Below are 20215 nucleotides of genomic sequence, written 5' to 3'. Positions count from 1 at the left end.
TCATGGAGAAGATGGTGGAGATGGGCTGTGGTGCAGAGGGTTGGATAACAGGCACTGCTAAACATGATAGGACAGATCTGGAGACACAGTCATGCTAGGAGGTCCAGCAGAGGTGGCACAGTGGATTAGACTCCCAAACTATTTGTCACTCTGATCATCTCTATAACTTAAAAGACACAGTCTCAGTTAAGCGCTAGTGGCTCACGTCTGTAATCCTAGCTTCTCGGAAGGCTGAGATTTAAGGATTGCAGTTCAAAGCTAGTCCTGGCAAAAAAAGTCAGTGAGATTCTTATCTCCGATAAACTACCCAGAAAAAGCCAAAAATGGCACTGTGGTCAAGTAATAGAGCACTAGCCTTGAGCAAAAGAAGCTCAGGGGCAGTTCACAGGCCCTGAGTTCAAGTCCCAGGACTCGGAAAAAAAAAAAAGACAGTCCCTGACCACACCAAAGAATTGTGATTCAATTCAGGGTGCAATTTCCTTCTCCTGGGGAAACTTCCATCTTTAGTTAGATTTGGTGATCTTTAGGTTATATAGAATCTGAAAGTTCTCATCTAGACCAGCGACTTCTTTGTTGCTGTTATTGCAATGCTAGGATTTGAACTTAGGGCTTTGTGTTTTGCTAGGCAAGTGCTGTACAACTTGGAGCACACCCTAGTCTTACCCCCTGGGAATTCCGTGGTGGGAAAGTGTTAGAATGGCTGTTCTGTGAACCTTGATTAGTCCTCCTGGAATTATTAACCACAGCTCCTGATTTTAGTGGGGATGGATTGCCCAGATTATGCACGGTAAATTTGGAAACTCTGCAAAACTCTTTCACACACTGATTGATGATGATGCTGACCTCTTCCACCCAGAATTTTAGGCAGTAGCTGCTCCCCAAAGGAGAACAGAATGAGAAAAGCAAATGTGGCTGGAAGAAGGAAAAAAGAAAAATAGAACTCTCTCTCTCTCTCTCTCTCTCTCACACACACTCACACACACACACACACACACACACACACACAGAGGATGCATCTGCAGAACAGATGTAAATGACTTTGGTATTATTCTGGGCAGTGAATTATCCACACCACTGCTTCTCTCAGCATCAAATGTGGTACTTTATGGAGTCCAAAAGCGAGTGACTAGGAAAGCTCATGTGGCCCGGAAATTTGTGAAGGGCTATGATGGGGCCATCATGTAGAGAGCAGGGCAGGCCTCAGGCAGAGGGTGAACACTGGCTGGCTGTCAGGAGTGTTAGCAAAGGCATTAACACCCTCAAATCTACCACTGCTTGGCCCTGGCGTCTCCTTTTCCCCAACAGGGATTGAACAACCCACCACTGCCCAAGTGGTCAGCCCACCATCTCTGGAATTCCTTAGGAAAGCAGATTCTCCAGTTGGTTATTGTGAAGGGCAGGCAGGTCTGGCCTTGCCCTGCTGTTTGGCTAATCAGAATCAGACAAGTTAGGAAGCAGATTCTCAGAAACCCAGATTCAGGCAGCCACGAAAATGAAGCAGCTGTTTATGCAGGAGCTGGAATAGACCTAAGGGCTAGGGCTCTACTTGACACAGAAAGAAACTGAGACCTATGTTGGTAAGGGAAGATCTAAAATTAGACCTAATCCTGTGAAGGAATTTAAACTTTAAGAGGTGGGAATGCTTGGGGACCAAACCTCACCTGCCCTGCCTACCCTCACGTACCATATGAGCTGTGGAAGACCCACTGGAGCCAATTTCCCATTCCAGCACAGCTTGAAAGAAAAACAAGAGTCCAGCTCCATGTTCTTTCTTGCCAGCCCTGCCCAGGTGTCTCAGGGTTCTGATCACTTAAGTAACCAGATTTCTCCATTCAATCTAATGAGACTGGGTTGGTGTCTACCATGTGGTAGGCCTGACCTGGGGACATAGACGTTATGGAAACTTCAGTGGCCTCAAGTATCTAGTGTCCCCTGGTCCTGTCTCAGGTGATGGGCCTAGGAATGGTCCAGCTGATAGAGTAATCTTTGGACCATCTATCTGTTCATATAGACCAGATTTTCCAAACTAAGTTAGCTAAATGAATTAACAAGTTAAAGATTATTGATTGATTGATTGATTGATTGATTGGGCAAATAGAAAATGTGAACAAGACCTAGAGACAAAAAGACCTGAACCTAGGGTCATCTTTTATTATCTGTGTGACTGTAATGGATGGGAGTCCCTTGAAGCTCAGTTTCCTCATCTGCAGAGATAACGCACCCATTTCATATGGTCATAAAAATTAATCCATGAGCTGGCTTATGGAATTGGCCTTTAAAAATACCTTGCATCTGAGGATTAATCTCAAATGCAAGGTGTTCCTACTCTCTGACATCATCTCCTAGCCACTAGAAAGATGTGGCCAGGACTCTGAAACTTTTGGAGGGAGGAAGGGCCTAGGGAAATCAATGCCCTCTGCCACCCCTGCCCCTGGTCCTGTGTGGGGCAGGGGAGATGATGGCACAGGAATCATCATTAGAACAAGAATCATGTCGCCAGCACAACCGAGATGCACGTAATTAGAAATTAGAAAAAGGTCAGATCACGTTATTACCAGCTCAATCAGCTGCCGAGTGCCACAGCCAGTTAATTTGGCATCTGTATTTTTTACAACCCCGCACACGTAGCCTAACGGACTGTAACTCTTTCTCCGGACAGATATACTGCGCAGCCGAGCAGGGACATAAAATGAGGGACCCCAAGCAAATGAGCTGAGATAATTGAGAGATTTATTTTTTATATATGTGTGTGTCAGGGTGGCTTTCCTTTGCCCTTGAATATTGACTTTCATAGATGGGATTGTCAGGAGGGCACTCCGGTTCTCCTAAACTGTGATTCTCTCAAGATCCCCTCCCCATACCCAGATCCTGGCCTCTCAGCTCCTCTCTGCCCCTGCCCTGCTTTCTCCCACCCACTTAGCCCCACCCAGTCATACACTCCCAGGCTCCCCATAGGGTCCCAGAGCTGCTTTTCCAGACAAATCCCCATGAGAACAGCTGAGTCAGCGCTCCCAGACTTCCCTAGAGATGGGGGGGGGGGCCCTCAGGGGTGGATTTCTGAGGGACAATCAATCCCTCCCTCTGCTACGTCACAGCTCCCCTACAGGGTAGAATATGGAATCATGAGATGCAGAGAAGCAAGTCTACTACCTGCCCCAACTTCCAGGCTCCCCGCCCTTGCCCCACACTCCACTCCACCTTTAACTGCTTAGGATTTGGACAGCCACAAGATCTACAGAAGGGATGTGGCTTGTCAGGACCCGAACCTGATTTGTGCTCCTTCTGCAGTGGCTCCCCCTCCTTTCTCCCCCGGTGGCAATAAAACTCTCACTTGGAAACAAACTAATGCCACCAATATCTTCCCTGGGTTCCCAAACTCTCACCCTTTTTACCTCCCCATTTCCACACCATCTGTGGCAGCTTTCCACCCTCCTGGTGACTAAGCTGGAATTTCCCAGTGGGGGGTTCCCCAGAAAAAGGTCAACCCCAATTCCTCCCCTCCCAGCACTCTCCAGACCTTTCTCACCTGGCCCCCAGATCCCCTCCTTGGACCCAGCAGCCTCTGACTGGCAGTTGGTTAAGTTTGTAAAATTTGCAAGTTCCCCAAACCCCTTTGAAAGGTAAAAGCTTTTTGTTTTATAAAATCTGATTTATGGGCCCTTGGTGCAGGGCCAAGGTTTTATATATTATGCAAGATTTCAAACTAAAGCTGTAAAACGTACGGTTTCAGTTTCATGCATGGAATTTTTTTATGTGTAAATTTTTTAACATTTATGGGCATGTTTTAATGAGGCTCTGGTTGTGGCTCCAGGGACAGATTATGGCTGCCGCCTGACCACAAAGCCACAGCTCCAAAATGGGGTCTCCCTAGGCCTCTGGGCCCCTTGGAAAAGGCAGAGCCAGAGTCTGGAGGCTGGGAATGAGGAGGCCCGTGAAGGATCCAGCCTAGGGCTCCAGGCCCACAGAGACCTCAGGCAACCCTGTTGAGAGATTCATTCTTGCAGCCTCAAATCAGGCTTTTTATTTTTTTATTTTTTAAACCTAGAAAAGAGCTAAAGATCTTACAGACACCAGGGAAGGGAAAGGAAATAAAAATAATCGATACTGGTAATAATTAACATTTATAGAGTTCTTACCAGGTGCCAGGTACCAAGCTAAACACTTTACTTAAGCCTCTTTCCAAATCCACAAGGCATATATTAATAATATTATGCCCAATTTTCACTTGCCTAACATGCTTGAAGTCTTGGGTTCAATCTCTAGCATCAACTAACTAACTAAACAAGCAGTTATACCTAAGAGTTGCATTTATTTATTTATTTATCTATTGGTGCTGGAGATCAACCCCAGGGCCTTGTACCTGCTAGGCAAGCTGGCTGCCACTGAGCCACAGTTCATAGGAGTCAAGGGTATTTTCCTACTTTACAGGTAGTTAACTGTTTAAGGTGTCACTGTGGAGCAGCAAAAGACTAAAGACAGCCTCCAAACTCCATTTTCTTTGGTTACCCTACTTTGCTATTTGATTCTCACAGTAGTCCCTTCGCTTAGATAGAAGAAGAAATGAAAGGCCCAGGATTCTCTAGACAATAAGTTGCATAGCTAGGACTTGAATCAAGTGGATCTAACTCCCCAAATTCTGAGGCTTTGTTCTCAAGACTCTCTATGGCTTCTCCAAATTCTGGGTTCGTGATTCAAGCAACCTGATTTGACTTGTCATGCATGAAGCTTCCGTAAAATGTTCATTCAGTCCCATTCTGGCAGTCCTCCAATCCCTCGGGTTCACCTTGCTTCCATGTTCCACTTTTTAGCCTAGTGACCCCACATTTCCAACTGGGTCAAGCCAAGCTTGCCCAGGCTGGAAAAATTCCTGATTAGATTTGAGTTTGGCTTCCCCAGTGACACACAGGAAATGTCAGAGCACATTAAGGAATGTGTGTTTATATAAACTCCTTCTTCTGTAAGTGAGGGAGAATAGTCCCAGCTTCTCAATTTGCAGAAGAGGAGAGAGGGGGAGGGAGGAAGTCGCTCCCTTGGCAAGGAACTGAGCAGGTTATCTAATCTCTAAGCCTCCATCTCCTAATCTCTAGAAGAGTGATTGACAACCTTGCCTGTATCCCTGTGGTGATGAAACTCAGACAAGATCATGGAGACAGAAGCCTTTTGTAAATTGTAAAGTGCTGTGTATACAAATGTTTGGAAAGGTAAGGAGTTATTATCAAGCCAAGAGGCCACATCCCACCAAAGAAGCAGCCATTTAGAAAAGAACATTGAGGTGGAGAGGCCACATTAGCAAGAAGAATCCGCATATACTGAGGAACCTACTGTATGTCCAGAACATTTGCATACACCATCTTTTCAATGTGTAGGTATTACCATCATCCCAAATTGGACAGATAAAGTTTAAGCAACTTGTTCAAAGTGCCCAGACAGCAAGTAATAGATTCAAGGCAGCATAATATGTAATTTCCTTGAAAATAAGAAGCCCCTATCTTGGTAATTTCCTGGGACTATGGATTTTTATACAGTGCTGTGTCATGAAAATGTGAGGCTCCATCTTGCTTTGCTATTTGCAAGAGGACCTCTTAGAAGAAGGCTAGATTTGTGTGTATGTGTGTGTGTGTATGTGTGTGTGTGTGTGTGTGTGCTTGTGCATGCATGCGTGCACAGGTGCGTTCACTAGTACTGGGGCTTGATCTCAGGATCTGCAAACAGTCCCTTAGCTCAAATTGACACTCTATCACTCATACCATATCTCACCTTTCGACTTTTTGTTGGTTAATTAGAGATCAGACTCTAAAGGCTTTCTTTCCCTGGGCTGGCTTCAGGATCTCAGCCTCCTGAGTAGCAAGGATTACATGCATGAGCTACTGGCACCTGAGGAAGGCTGGATCTTTATTTAGAAAGAGAAGAGGCTATAACATTGCTCAAGAAGCACTGTACTCATAGCCTGACTTATGGAATTGTAACCCCCCTGTGCAACTCCTTAATAATAACAATAAAAAAAAAAGAAGGGGATAGAGAATCTGAAAGATAGAGCAAAACCTGGCAGAGAAATTAAGAACACATTCATCATCTCACCTGGTGATGATGTTAAATTAAGTGGCATTGTTACTGCTCTGGAATAATTTTTATATGATCAAAGTCATTTAGATATATTGTTAAATAAGTTGGGCACTGTTGGCTCACACCTGAAATCCTAGCTACTCAGGAAGCTGAGATCTGAGGATCACAGTTCAAAGCCAGCCTGGGCAGGAAAGTCTGTGACACTCATATCTCCAATTAACCACCAGACAACCAGAAGTGGTGCTGTGGCTTAAAGTAGTAGAGCACTAGCCTTGAGCAAAAGAGCTCAAAAACAGCACCCATTGGGCTGGGAAGGTGGCTCAGTGGTAGAGCGCTTGCCTTGCAAGCATGAGGCCCTGGGTTCGATTCCTCAGCACCACATAAGCAAAAAGAAAAAAAAAAACAAAACAGCACCCAGGCCCAGGGTTCAAGCCCCATAACCGACTAAAAAGAAAAACGAAGAAGAGATATTGTTAAATAAACCAGCACATTTTTTTCTGATGTAGAGCCAAAAATCCAAATTTTAAACATACATGATAGAGGATGTGTTACTAAACACAAAGGGATGGAGGGAATTATTGAATAGAGAGTAGCAACAGGAAACGCCAATGAAACATTAGAAATTATTAAAAGGTATTTTTTAGACAAATCCGTTTGCTTCCCTGAGACTTACAAAGCATTTTCATGTTGGTATCTGGTAGCCCTTGCTAAGTCTTGTGAGTCAGAAATATTTACCACCCCCACTTTACAAACGAAGAGACGGAGGCTGAGAAATAATAGAATTTGCCTATTGGCACCCAAAGAGCACACAGTGGGCCTGGCTTCACAACTAGCCTGTCTGGCAGTAAGCCCCACAGGCTTTCTGCTAGAGAAGCAGTATACCCCACACACACAATTGAATGATATTACCCATCTTTTTCTCTAATATTGAAGAGGTCGTACATATTCATTGCCTCAGAGTACCATTATGATTTACTCTACCTTATTAAATCTTTAAACCAATTCTATTAGCCCATAAAAAACTAATCCTTCAGCTGTACTTTGTCAGACCCAAGATAGGTCCACTTTGACCACTGCACACAAGGTCTAATTTCAACACACTGCGCATGTTTTGCACTTAAGCAAAGCATTCTGGGTATATTTTACTTTTTATTTCACATATCTAAATTTTCTAATTTTTGCTAATCAGGAAGTATTGGCTGTGCACTTGAAATAAGCATACAGGGCTGTTTGTTCACTTTCTCTGTGTGAATATATTTGAATATATTTGTGTATGAGGGTGTATTACTTCACAAGAAGATTTTAAAATAAATGAATCAATAGAATATTGATTAAAAATGCAGCACAGAAGGGCTGGAGATACTGTTTAACAGCGCTTTCAAAGGGCCTTGGGTTGGATCACCAGCACTGGAAAAAAACTTTAATGTCGCAAAGCTATTTGGTTTGCTAGAACCCTACACTCCCTGACACTGAGCTCCTCCCTCTCTCCCAACTCATCCACCCTTTACCTCAACATTTTCTCTGTCTACATGAATCCTTGGAGTCTGGCGTGGGTATATAGTAATGTGCTTTCCTACCACCTCCCAGCCATGTGACTTTTAATGAAGAAAAACTCAGTATCTCTGAACTTTAGCTTCTTTACATATCAAATATGAACGATAAGGATACTGACCTGCAAAGGTGGTTGTCTGGAATAAATAGGGTGAGACACGGAATGGCTTGACCTGCCAATCCATCACAAAATGTTACGCACTGCTATTGCTCCATCAACAAGTATCTATTAAGCACCTTACACTATTCAGAGAGGTATAAGCCAAAATCTTTATGACGAAAATCAAGGCAAAAATTTAAACAAGAGCAATTCTTTATTAAATACTTAATTTCACATTTTGTTCCAAATGATCCACACTGATGTCACCATTCTCCCCTTACCTAGAACCATCCATTCTCTCTGTCTCTCCACAGGATGAGACTTGGTAGCTGAGCTCTGTATGAAGTCCTACAATTCTGAAGTTTCTTTTTATGAGTAACAATGAGTCCAGCTTTCTGTGCCATACTGGGGCTTGGACTCAGGGTCTCACGCTCTCACTTGGCTTTTTCATTCAAGGCTGGTGTGCTATCACTTTGAGGCACACCTCCACTTCCACAATTAGCCTAATTTAATACTCCAAAACCCCTTAATTAATGGAGCTCAGTCCTTGCCCACAAACCCAGCCTAGGGAATATGGGCTCTCAACTTGAAATGTCAACGAGACTCAGAGAAGGGCAAGACTCCTCCTGCCTGTAGCCACATGGCCCTATACGCACCGCACAGCCAAAATTCTCGGGGAGAGATTTCCTTCCTTCCTTCTTTTTTTAATACTGTCTGAGCTCTTTCACAGGCATCAAGATGCTAACAAATGCTGGGAGAGTGGGATTAAACAAAGACCCCCATGTATTACCTGAGTCAACATAACTAAATATAGAAAAGCAATAAGGCTTCCTCCACATCTTTTTATCTTTAATTCTGATATAATTATGAATTCACATGCAGTTGTAAGAATTCATAAGGAGGGATCATGCGTCTCTCCATGCATCACTGTTGCACAATTTCACCAACAGGAATGGCCTACCAAGAGTTGACATTGGTCAAGATGCATCACACTCGTAAACTGACATGTTGAGTTGAAACCCCTTTGAACAACTACTTAAAATATTTTTTTAAAGGAATAGGCTATCAACTTTATTCAAATTTGCCTGTTTTACACACACACGTGTGTGTATACCTAGGTGTGCTGGATTCTATGCAAGCTGATCACATTTAGACACGCAGACATTGTCACAGTCAGGGTACAGAGTTCCTTCCTCCCTCCCTCCTCCACTGTGCCTCCGGTCAGTCACTAGACTCCGTCTCTATCATTTCTGTCCTTTCAAGAATGGTATATAAATGGCATTGTGTAGTTATTATAGGATTCTTTCAGACTGTTTTTTTGTTCTCTCAGCTCAACTGCCTTGTGATACATCCACACTGTTGAATGTATCACTGGTTCATGCCTTTTAAAAAAAATTGTATTCCATGGTATGGAATGTGGGTTATTTCTAGTGTGGGGCTATTAGACATAAAGCTACTTTGAACATTCACATATGGGTATTTGGTGAATAAATGGACATTTTTATTGGGTGTCCATTTTTATTTCTCTGGGATAAGTGTACAAGAATGCAATGGCTGTGTCACGTGGTATGCATATGCTTAATTTTGTAAGAAATTGCCATACTGTTTTCCATGGGCGTTGTACCACTTTTCATCCCCACCAGCAGTGTATGAGTGACCTAGATTCTAGTTCCTCTCCAGCATGTGGGGGTTAGCATTATTTTTTGTTGTAACTATACTTTGGGGTACACCGTGATATCTCATTGTGGTTTTAATTTGCATTTCTCTAATGGCTGATGACATTGAACATCTTTTCACGAGCTTATTTACCATCTGTACATCTCCTCAATAAAATGTCTGATCCTGTCTTTTGCCCTTGTTCTAATTAAGTTGCTCGTTATTTTGCTGTTTAGTTTTGGGAGTTCTTTATATCTTCTAAATACAGGTCTTTTGTCAAGTATGTGGTTTGTCAAAATTCTATCCCAATCCATAGTCTTTTCATTCTCTTCACAGGGTTTTGTTTTGTTTTGCTGCTGGTACTGAGGCTTGAACTCTGGACCTGGGCGCTGTCCCTTAGCCTTTTCACTCAAAACTGGCACTCACCACTTAAGCCACAGCTCCATTTCTGGCTTTTTCCTGGCTAACTGGAGATCAAAGTTTCACGGACTTTCCTTCCCTGGACTGGCTTTGAACTGTGATCTTCAGCTCTTAGCTTCTTGAGTAGTTTGGTTTGCAGGCATGAGCCACTGGTACCGGGCTTTTCACGGGATCTTTTGAAGAGCAAACCTTTTTAATTTTGAAGAGTAAGATGTTTTCCATTCCTAAATCGTGATTTTCATGTCAGGTCTAAGACTTCTTTGTTGAACCATAGTTTCTGAGGATTTTCTTTTTTTCCATTTTTTTCTTCTAAAAGGATTATCTTTTTATTTCTTATATCTAGGTCTCGGATTCATTTTGGGTAACTTTTTGTAGAAGATGTGAAATTTAACTTGATTTGTTTGCTTTTGTTTTGTTTTTGTTTATAGATATCTAATTCTTCATTACCACTTGAACAAACAAACCCCTGTTAAAAAGCAATTGGGCTTTATCATGCTCTAAAAGGATGTTTAGAGATTTTCTCCCTGTCACCACTGGGAATTTATCCTAAGGAAATAATATGGAACCCAGGGCAGAGGAGGACTTCACACGTAGAAAATGTTTGGTGTAATCTTTTCTTGTGTGGTACTGGAGATTGAACCCGGGGCCCATGCATACTAACCAAATGTTCTACGACTGAATTCAACCTCAACCTCTCTGTAACTGATTTTGAAAACTGAAAAATTGGATATCATCTAAATGCCCAACAACAGATAACTGGGTAAATAAGACATACACATGGAATAATATGTATCACCTCAAAAAAATTACTAATTTTCACCCATTCAACAAATAATTTATTAGTAGTAGAGATAACATGGTGGCCAAATTAGATGCCATCTCTGCCTTGGCAAAGCTCCCAGACCAAGAAAGACAATAAAGAAAACAATTCTGACATTAGAAAACTCCATTTGGTCAGCTAAGAAAAAAAAAAATCAGGAAACCGAAGTATAATAACAAGATTATTGAAAGTAGGTTAAATTAAAACTAAGAGCTGTGAATCAAAACATAAGGTCCCTGAGCTCAATCTCCAATACTGAAGAAGGAGGAAAGGCAGGAAGGCAGGAAGGAAGAAATGAAGGAAGGAAGGAAGGAAGGGAGGGAAGGAGGGAGGAAGTTAAATTCTATACATATAGAAATCCTTCATAGGATTCTTGTTTTGCTTTCTTTTTTAACCCTCTGCTTCCTGTACCTTCCCATCCTATTTTCTTTTCATGATAGTAACAAAGTGCAAACATCAATGCCAAAGTCACTTGTTGCCATGTTAGGGTTAAGAAGGTCCCCACAAAGAGGCAGAGGCCCAGCCGCACCAATCCAAAGGACACAGAAAGCACACCGTGGTATCTGGTGCCTGCTAAAGCATACTGGATTATTCAGTCCGTCAGCAAGTATCAATGGAGTGTCCACCAGGCAGCCCACATCACATGAAGCGCTTAGAATACAAGTTTAAGAACAGACAGTCCCTGACCTCTGAGGTACTTACAAGAAACTCTGATCGCAATCTTCCTTCTGCTTGCTCAGTACTTCACACGTTAGAGTGAGCCATCGTGGACACCCCCTCCTCTGATCCCCTCAAAGAACCTGTAAAGTCGTCAGGGAGGGTGTAATTATCCCCATTTGTCAGACACTAAGGTACAGAGAGCTTAAGCAAATCGCCCAAGGTCACTCAGATAGTAAATTGGAGGCCAGAAGCTTGGGACCTGGCCTTCTATCTCTTAAGTTCAACGCTGTTCTCACGATGGCACAATTGCTTCAGAAACAGCTGTGATAACCATGGGCTCAAAGCAAGCGAATAATCAGCAAAGAGGCCGTAAGGAGAATTTAAATCATGTGGATGAGAAAGCACAAGCAGGATGCAGGATAGCGACTCCTCTGTCTTTGCTGTGGTTGTGATCAAGGGGTCCCGGCGGGGAGGGGAAGTGAGATGTGGACACCTGGGTTGACTGCTCCTCCCTCTCCCCAGATGGTGAAGGCAATCCAGGTCCTGAGGATCCACCTGCTGGAGTTGGAGAAAGTCAATGAACTCTGCAAGGACTTTTGCAACCGTTATATCACCTGCCTCAAAACCAAGATGCACAGTGATAACCTGCTCAGGAATGACCTTGGGGGGCCCTACTCCCCCAACCAGCCCTCCATAAACCTTCACTCACAGGTAATACATACAGTTTCCGTTCTATGTTCTAAGCCAGGAGTGTGACCAAGGCGATTCAACTCACTGGATCCTTTCTCCATGACCCACTCTTACTATTAATTAATTCATGATTCCTTTATTAGTCCCAAACTGGCCTGCAACTCGCATTTCTCCTGCCTCAGCCTGGGTAAGGCTGGGATTATAGGTATGCACCACTATACCTGGCTAGTACAGTCCTTTCCATCTACAGATCCCACCACCAATTCCAGAGGCATCAGCCTTCTCTAGGACTGAAAAATTATAGAAATGATATCAGAGGGGAGAATGTCGAAAGATATACCTGACTTCCCAGCCCAAGGTTTCCCAACAAAGCGAATGATCTCATGGTTAAGAATATGGAAAGCTGCCTAGAGGAGGAGCTGAGGATAAGATTCATCCTCCTGGCTTCTCTCAAGGGCTTGAATTGTGAACTCTGAATTCCTGAGAAGGAGGCTTTAGGGAAAGTGGTCCTTGTCCAAATCCTGCCCACCTAACAGATGGAGATAGCATCCAGAAGACTTTTCTCCCTGATGGTTCTCCAGTTTCTTACCCTGCCACTGGAGTAGTTCTGCACTTCTGGCCTGCCAAGTTTCAGGGCCACTGCAAATGGCATGTCAGCTCCCCTCCTTCCCCCACCACACACACACACACACACACACACACACACACCTTCCAACATGCATCCTTTTCAAATGCTATCTTCACCCTCCAAACTGAGAAGGGAGGAGATGGTATCTGCGGCACATGGAAAAGAATGGAACTCCTCTCTAGGACAGAATGTCTTCCCAGAGTCTACCAACTGAGAAAGCTACCCAATTATTATTCCCACACTCACTGGTATCTATGTAAACCGTAGGGTTACCATTTTCATCCCTTCTCACTGAGCTCCTGAGTCCAAACAATTCACACGAAGACCCCTGGAAAGCTCACAGTGGCCTGCTTGTTAGGCAGCACACTGTGGGATACAGGTAAACTATAAGAATGGATGGTTAGAAAGGATGCCTAGGAGGTGTGCCACTTTTAGCTCTACCCTGCTAGGACCTGGAGATTGGTTGAGGGCAGGGAGAGGGACAGGCTAACCTGGACATGGCCAGCTGTGCCTTGCACATTGTGACAGCGTGAATCTCCAGAGATCCCTTCAATATCACACCAAACCCACCCTGGTGGCCCTCTCTGTGGGACTGGAGAGTGCATACCTCACAGGACACTGGGCAAGAAGTTTATTTCTTCATTCTAGTGCTCGAAATCACCAAGTCACTTTATTACAGATCTAAAAACAGCAGCCCAGGCTTCTGCTTGCTAATATTCTCTTGAAATAGACTCATTCCTTCAGAGTCTTATTGTACTTTCCCTTATGATCAAAATTAGCAAGAAACTTGCATAAAAGAGGACAATAATTGCTCAACGAGCATCTCGTTTGTAATTTATTAGTTTCTATTATTGTGGGTTACCATGGTGACGCTGCGCAGCCCTGGTGACGGGAGAGATGGAAGATAGGAGCTGAGGAGGCTGTGAGGCCTCACCAAATGGAGATGCACATTTTTATCAGTAATTTTCATGAAAATAATAAGTAAGGAGTTAATGAGATGGAAAGCCATCCTGTGGCTATTGTGAATTTTTTTTTAAGTGTTGATCTAATTAGAATGCATCGGTCAGGAAAAGTAATGAGGATTTAGTGCCTCCCAGAGATGTGAGGATCATATCAGAAAATTAGCACAAGTCTTTGGAAATAATCAGGTCCTTAGAGAGGCACCGGATTTCCCACTCCTGGGCTCTCTGACTACCTAGAGCTCTGGAGTTGGGAATGCACCAAGGTAGCAGGAGGGAAGGAAGGAGGGGCAGATGGCTTTCCCAGCCACCGTGGCTCCTCAGAGCTGAGGGTCTGAGGCTGATCAGTGAGACTGTGGGAAGCAGGGTTACTGAAGGAGCAAGGCTGTGCAGAGAAAGGTAATGTAGGCTCTAGAGGCTCAAGGTCTCCAGAACTGATGCAGTGGGAAAGCCAGCTCTCCCGGGAGAATGTCAGCATTCAGGGGCCTTTGAGCTTTGAGGAAAGCAGGAAGAACTTTTTGATTCCCATCCCTGCCAGCCATGGGGGTCAGGCCCTAGGGTATTCCCAGCAGAAAAGCTTCTGAGCCACGGGCAAAGGGGAACTCAGACAACTGGGTAAAGACAAAAAAAACACTGAAAAAGAGATGAAAGGACACCTATTTAGTATTATCCAAACTCTCCCCCTCATTTCCTCTGACTGCCACCCCTTCCTTGCCTCTTCCATTCAGGCTTCAGTAGGTAAATAAGGTAATTGCAGGTGGGCCGCTACAGCAGCTTCCTGACCCGCCTCCTGTCTTCTCTAGCCCTCCCTCAGCCCCCGCTCCACCCACACCCACTGGCCTCTTCAGCTCCTGCGGCTGGCTGAAGCTTCCTCCTGAAGCCCTGTGCAGGTCATTCTGTTCAAAGACCCCAAGCTTTTACCCCTCCCTACCTGACATTCAAGGCCTCCTTCTAGCTGCTCTCAGCCTTCCTTCCTGGGCCAGTGAGATTAGTGAAGGGGTCACGATCATTCCTCCAGGCCCATCTGTTCAAGAGATACCTTCACTGTCCATACCTGTCTTCCCTGTCAAATCACTTCCAAGTCTGGGCACCCATGGAACCCCATCCCCACCCCCTGTCCAGAATGGATCTTTCAGACCTAGGGACATAGCTCAAGTGATAGAGTACCTGCCTAGCAAGCATCAGGCCCTGAGTTCAAACCCCACGACCTCAAAAACAGGCCTTGTTTTCTCTCAACTAATGGCAGGCCACTGGTGCAACATCCCACGTGACTTGAGAGGAGATCCTTCACTCCAATCACTTGTCTCTCCTGAATAACACCTTTTTTTTTTCGAGTGGACAAGACGTTTTCTATTGGAAATCATCGAATTACTTTATTTCAGATCTGAAAAATAAAAGGCAGCTGCCCAGCCTTCTGCTTGCTAATATTCTTGTAAAGTAGACCTATTCCTTTCCCTCAAGATTCCAGCTGTGCCCAAAGGGTCTTGTGGTTCATCAGTGGCTACAAGCTTCTGGTTGAAAGAAGTACTGCGATAAGAGAGACAGATAGACAGGCAGACAGACAAGAGAAGACCAAAAGAGGAAAAATAATTGGAGGAAAGAAAGGGAATGGAAGGAAAAGAAAAGAAAGGAAGGGAAGGGAAATAAAAGGAAGGGAAAAGGAGAGGAAGGCAAAAATAGAGGATTAACATTCAGGGCGTAGAAGCTAAAGTATTATCGATAAAGGGTAACAAGGAGAAAGAGATGGAATGAGACAGACCAAGGCAAAGGAAGATAATCACTGAGAACACAGGGACAGAAAGAATGGGAAGATGAATGGCAGCCAAAGGAAGAAGAAAACGTGAATGGGAGATCTAAGTGTGAACTTGGAAAAGAAAATAAGTAGGAAGTGTCCTATGCTGACGCCATCCTCCATCTCACTAAGTGGGGCTAGAGGTGGCTTGATCTCATCCAGGAAGGAGACCCTGGGGTACCAAGGACCTGGGATGAGAGACTTTTATTCCAAGAAGGTCTCAGGAGCCAGTATAAGGACGGAAAGAGGGGTATAAGGAAGAATTGAGGTGTGTGTGTGTGTGTGTGTGTGTGTGTGTGTGTGTGTGTGTGTGTGTGTGTGTGTGTGTACATTCGTCATGGTCCATCTGACCTTAATCCTCCCAGCCTGAAATAGCTCCTCTGAGTACCAGCCTGGCTTGAGGAAGGGCATCGCCCCTTTGGAACATGACCCTCCAGATCAACAACCTGGCTGCCGACCAGCTTTGTTGTAAACTGCTGGCTCATAGTTTTCCCCATGTACTCATCATCCAGTCTTGTGTCGCAAAGTGGGAGACATTTTTATTTTCCAAATGACAGCTCTACTCCCAGATGCTCTGTCGTATTATTCAGCTTGCTCTGTGGGGTTTGAGTATATTCCCAGTTTGGCCTTCCAGTTCCGTATGTGGATTTTTCTCTGTGGGGGTGGAATGAAGGGAGGAAACAAGGGAGATTGCTTCTACCACGCAGAACTTTAAAAAAAAACTTTCAAAGGTTTGCACTAATTCACTGTCGTTGGTTCTGTCCACCTCAATAGAATGTCATTCTGTCCTGCCTGTACACAGTAACCTTCATTTCTACAGGGCCAACTTCTGTAGTACCACATTCATCCTTGGCTTCAGCTCTGGGTTCTCTTATCCTTGCTAAAGACCATTAACAAAACCACTCCACTAGAGAGAACCCAGCTCTCCCTCTTTCCAGTGGAGATTTAGATTCCCTACTTTTGCAGGCCAATAGATAGGAGGCACCATTTGTTGTTCACTTGGTTTTGTGCTGGTACTGAATGCAGGGCCTGGCCTGTTCCTTGGCTTTCTCATTCAAGGCTGGTGCTCTACCCAGAGGCACAGCTCCACATCTGGCTTTTTTTTTTTGGTGGCTATTGGAGTCAAGAGTCTCATAGACTTTATTGCCTCTGTCCTCAAGATCTCAGCTTCCTTAGTAGCTAAGATTACAGGTGTGAACCACTGGTGCCTGGTGAGACACAGTTTGAATTCAATCACCAAGCTTGTATATGCATTGTGCTAGGTCCTGGGACAACACAGGTACATATCTGGGAGGAGCTCCCCATCCAGGGGTAGGGGAGGTGCTGTGAGTCACATCTGAAGCTCAATTATGTCAATCAAAGAATGCTCAGGACCCAGTGTACTGAAGCAGGGCAGAAGTGGGCCAGCTAAAGAGATGGAAGAGGAGCCACAGGAAGGGGATCTGGACAGAGCAAATCACATGTGTAGCGTGAGGTTGTCCTGACCATCTTTCTTCTACCTCACACAGCCCAGGTCCGAGACCCTGCCTGTGACATTCATGGCCAGGTCCGTCCCTGCCCCACGTCAGGATGGACAAATTTCAGTGTGGATTAGGTGGGCAGAGGGAGGATTCTATGCATTGCCTTGGGAGGCGCTGCTTTTCACTGGCCTTGTGAGGACTTTCCTAGGGGAGACTTGGGAGTTAGTGACCTATCTAACAGTGAGTAGCCCGGTACAGAAAGAGTCTGAATGAAATTGAGGGACTGTGGCTATCAGAATCCCAGGAGAGAAGGAGACAGAGAGGACTGTTCATTTGTGCGTTGCGTCTTCATTGAATCGCCTATGGACCCTTCTGAGTTCTACGGCTTACAAATGGATGTGACACAGTCCCTAACCTCAAAATAGACTAATCGAGTATCTTGCAACCAAAATTATGAGAAAGGGGATATATTTTGAGGCTGATCATGATGGCCAACTGCTAAAGATTTTAAAGGAAATGGAGAAGCAGGGGTGAGGGCTGGAGACACATTGGGGAGCCAATTAATGGAATAGCTACATCTTGGATGGCTGAAAGAGGATGAATTAACAGAGAGAGAGAGAGACCACCCACGTTCATTGAGTGCTCCTGCCTCAAACACAGTATGTGCTGTTTAATAAGACTTCAACAAGCACAATATTTCCTCCTTTTTATACTGACAGAAATAAAGACACTGGCCCCAAATCACACATGTCCTAAAGTGACACAGTCTGAAATGGGCTACTCCAGAGCCTATCTTCTTATGATCTGGTGAAGGTTTGGGGGGGGGGGGGGGAGGGTAACTCTTGAAAAAGGGGAGCAAGGCCTCCTAGGTCCCAAGTGGGGAGAAATGACCTGGCTGATTATTACTCCTGGATTCAGAGACTAGTTGATGGGAACTGGGAGTAATGGGGCTCATCTACTCACTTCCAAGTAGTCGGCAGGGGGTAAGTGTCATGGAGGTCAGTCAGTCCAGCTGGGATGTAGGGCTTGTGTCGCATGACACCGCCTCACTTGTGAGTTTGAAGATCAAGTGGGGCGGGGCCGAGTGACCCACCTTAGAAGGATCTCTGCTTAGGTGGAAAGAAGACACTCAGGTTGAGTTCCCGCTGCCTAATTCCGGTCGTAGGCATTACAGCTGTCTTTCTTCAAGTTCTTTCCCCTAGCCACAGGGCCAGAAGATCAAGGGGTGGTGGTTGTTGTCACCGTCAGGCCAGCGAAACCAGAGAGCTTCTCTCCTGAGAAGGAATGTTCCTTAAGAGCAGCAGCTGCTGTTTGTCCCCACAGATCTGAGTTCCCTGTCCCCTGAAGCCACAGCCCCCCAACAGAAGCGGAGCAAGCACAGGCTAGGCGGCTTGTTTAGATGTGCTTGGTTTCCTTGAGTTTGCGAACCTAGCTTTTCTTGGCCTAAGATTGGACTCTGGATCTGCTAGAACTTGCCAGGAAGGGTGTCTGGGGGCAGAGGTAAGCTTCTCACCCAGCACACCCCCACTCTCCCCACCCCCACCCCCTCTCAGTCCAGATATTCACCAAACACCTACCATGCACTTAGTAATATGTTGGCCAGTGTTGGGGCATTCAAATAAAGTGCCTTCTTACTCTTATTTAAAAACCCCAAACAAAGCCAAGCACTGGTGGCTCACACCTGTAATCCTAGCTACTCAGGAGGCTGAGATCTGAGGATCACAGTTCGAAGCCAGCCCAGTCAAGAAAGTCTGTGAGACTCTTATCTCCAATAAACTACTCAGAAAAAGCCGGAAGTGACACCGTGGCTCAAGTGGTAAAGCGCTAGTCTTGAGCACCCAGGCCCTAAATTCAAGCCCCAGGACCAGCAAAACAAACCACAAAATAATCAACAGAAACCCATAACCAAGCTAGGTCAAGAGAAAACTTGCACAGCAAGAGATCCAGTGGTTCTTCTGTGTGCCCGGTACATAATTCAGATGGGAAGCACCAAAGTCAAGATCATGAACCGTAGGCGTAGGGTTCTCAGAACCCACTTTCACCCTACGCCCTCCCCTGGCCCAAAACTGTCCTCTTGGGAGACTTTGATGAGCTGGTCTAAGTCAATTGATCTACGGAGGAGGTGGATCTACAGAGACCCCTAGTGGCCAGGGTGAAGATAGCAAATGGATCAGGCCAGCTCCTCTACACTGTCCCCAACTTCTACCCTTTACCCCACCTTCCCACACAATAAATCCTCAGAGATAGCATTGGAAGTTTCCCCCTGCCATCCTTGGCTGCAGAGGCCTTTAGAAATACATCCTGTTCTTTCCTGTTTCACAGGCATCCCAATAAGATAAAAATCCCCACTCTTTCAAAATGGCGTTGAAGGAAACTTTGTCATTTCTTTCCTTCACTCCTTCATTTATTTGCCAGCATACTTCCTTCCAAAAATGCCTTCTGTGGGTAGAAGTTAAGTCTCCCTGGGCATCCTGGGCCATTTCTCTATTAACAGTGATGAACAGCGGCTCAGGAGAGGGATGTGTGTGGCCCATTGCTCCCCGGACCCTGAACTTCCAAAAGTCATCCTAGAGCTCTTTTAGCTTTCTACGAAGTTTGCCCTTTGAACACATTATCCTTTTCCAAAAACGAGATTTGGAGTAAAATTCACCAAGGGACCCTCAAGGTCCAGAAAGAGTTTACTGATGGACACAAGAGGACTTGTGCTACAGTTGGCTCAGTGGGTAGAACCCCAGAAAGGCTCCAAAAGCACCCCGGAGCTGCCTGCCATTCTAAGCCCTCCACGCTGCCTTGCTCTGGAGGGGCTCTTTACCTCTGTGTCTAAACTGTGCACAGGAAGACGAGTGGGCATGCAGGCAGCTTCCAGGGATGTCAGAAGAGACTGTGGCTTTCCGAACTTCAGGCAGCAATCCCAAGGAGCACCATGAAGAGGCCTGGTGGGATGCAACAAAGAACTCTTGGTCTGGATAACCAGGAAGGGGATATGAGACTCTGGATGCTAGAAAATGTCACTAAAATGGTACCAGATGTGTTTCTCCCCTCTTCTTGGGTGCTGAAGGGCCTGGAAGGCTCTTGTGTTTAGATCCACACAAAGCAGCATCTCCTTGGGCATGGAGTCTGATAGGCCCCAGAGGAAGCTTATCAGAGGATGTGATAATACTACATGCTTGGGTCACAGCTTCTTCCCAGGAGCCATTGCTGCCATGGTGGCTACTTGCTCAGATGAGAGCTCTAGATTGCCCCCAGAGTCTTAGAATTGCCTTGTTCCCATTCTATAGCAGTAGATCCTATGACTGGAGTCTTGGAACTAGACAACTAGGGTCTATGCTTAGAATTCTAGGGGTTGGCACCATGGTCCACGAGCAACAGGCAGGACCAAAGGAAGTGTGGCAAAGTTTTGTGCTGCTCAGACGGGT

The 20215-nt window shown here is 45.2% G+C and overlaps 1 protein-coding gene across 2 annotated transcripts in view; it reads left to right on the top strand.

The window, feature by feature from the left end:
- Pknox2 (PBX/knotted 1 homeobox 2) overlaps positions 1 to 20215 on the top strand; it is a 200702-nt gene that overhangs the window by 156047 nt on the left and 24440 nt on the right. For both annotated transcript variants that reach the window (XM_042674890.1, XM_042674889.1), the window contains exon 6: positions 11793 to 11981. In XM_042674890.1, the coding sequence (XP_042530824.1) occupies positions 11793 to 11981 (189 nt within the window). The remainder of the gene's footprint in view (positions 1 to 11792; positions 11982 to 20215) is intronic.

This window comes from Dipodomys spectabilis, unplaced genomic scaffold (assembly GCF_019054845.1).
Source record: "Dipodomys spectabilis isolate Male_0828 unplaced genomic scaffold, ASM1905484v1 ptg000023l, whole genome shotgun sequence".
NCBI lineage: Eukaryota > Metazoa > Chordata > Mammalia > Rodentia > Heteromyidae > Dipodomys > Dipodomys spectabilis.
The sequence above is the reverse complement of the archived record's forward strand: the minus strand, read 5'-3'. Positions and strand labels throughout refer to the sequence as shown.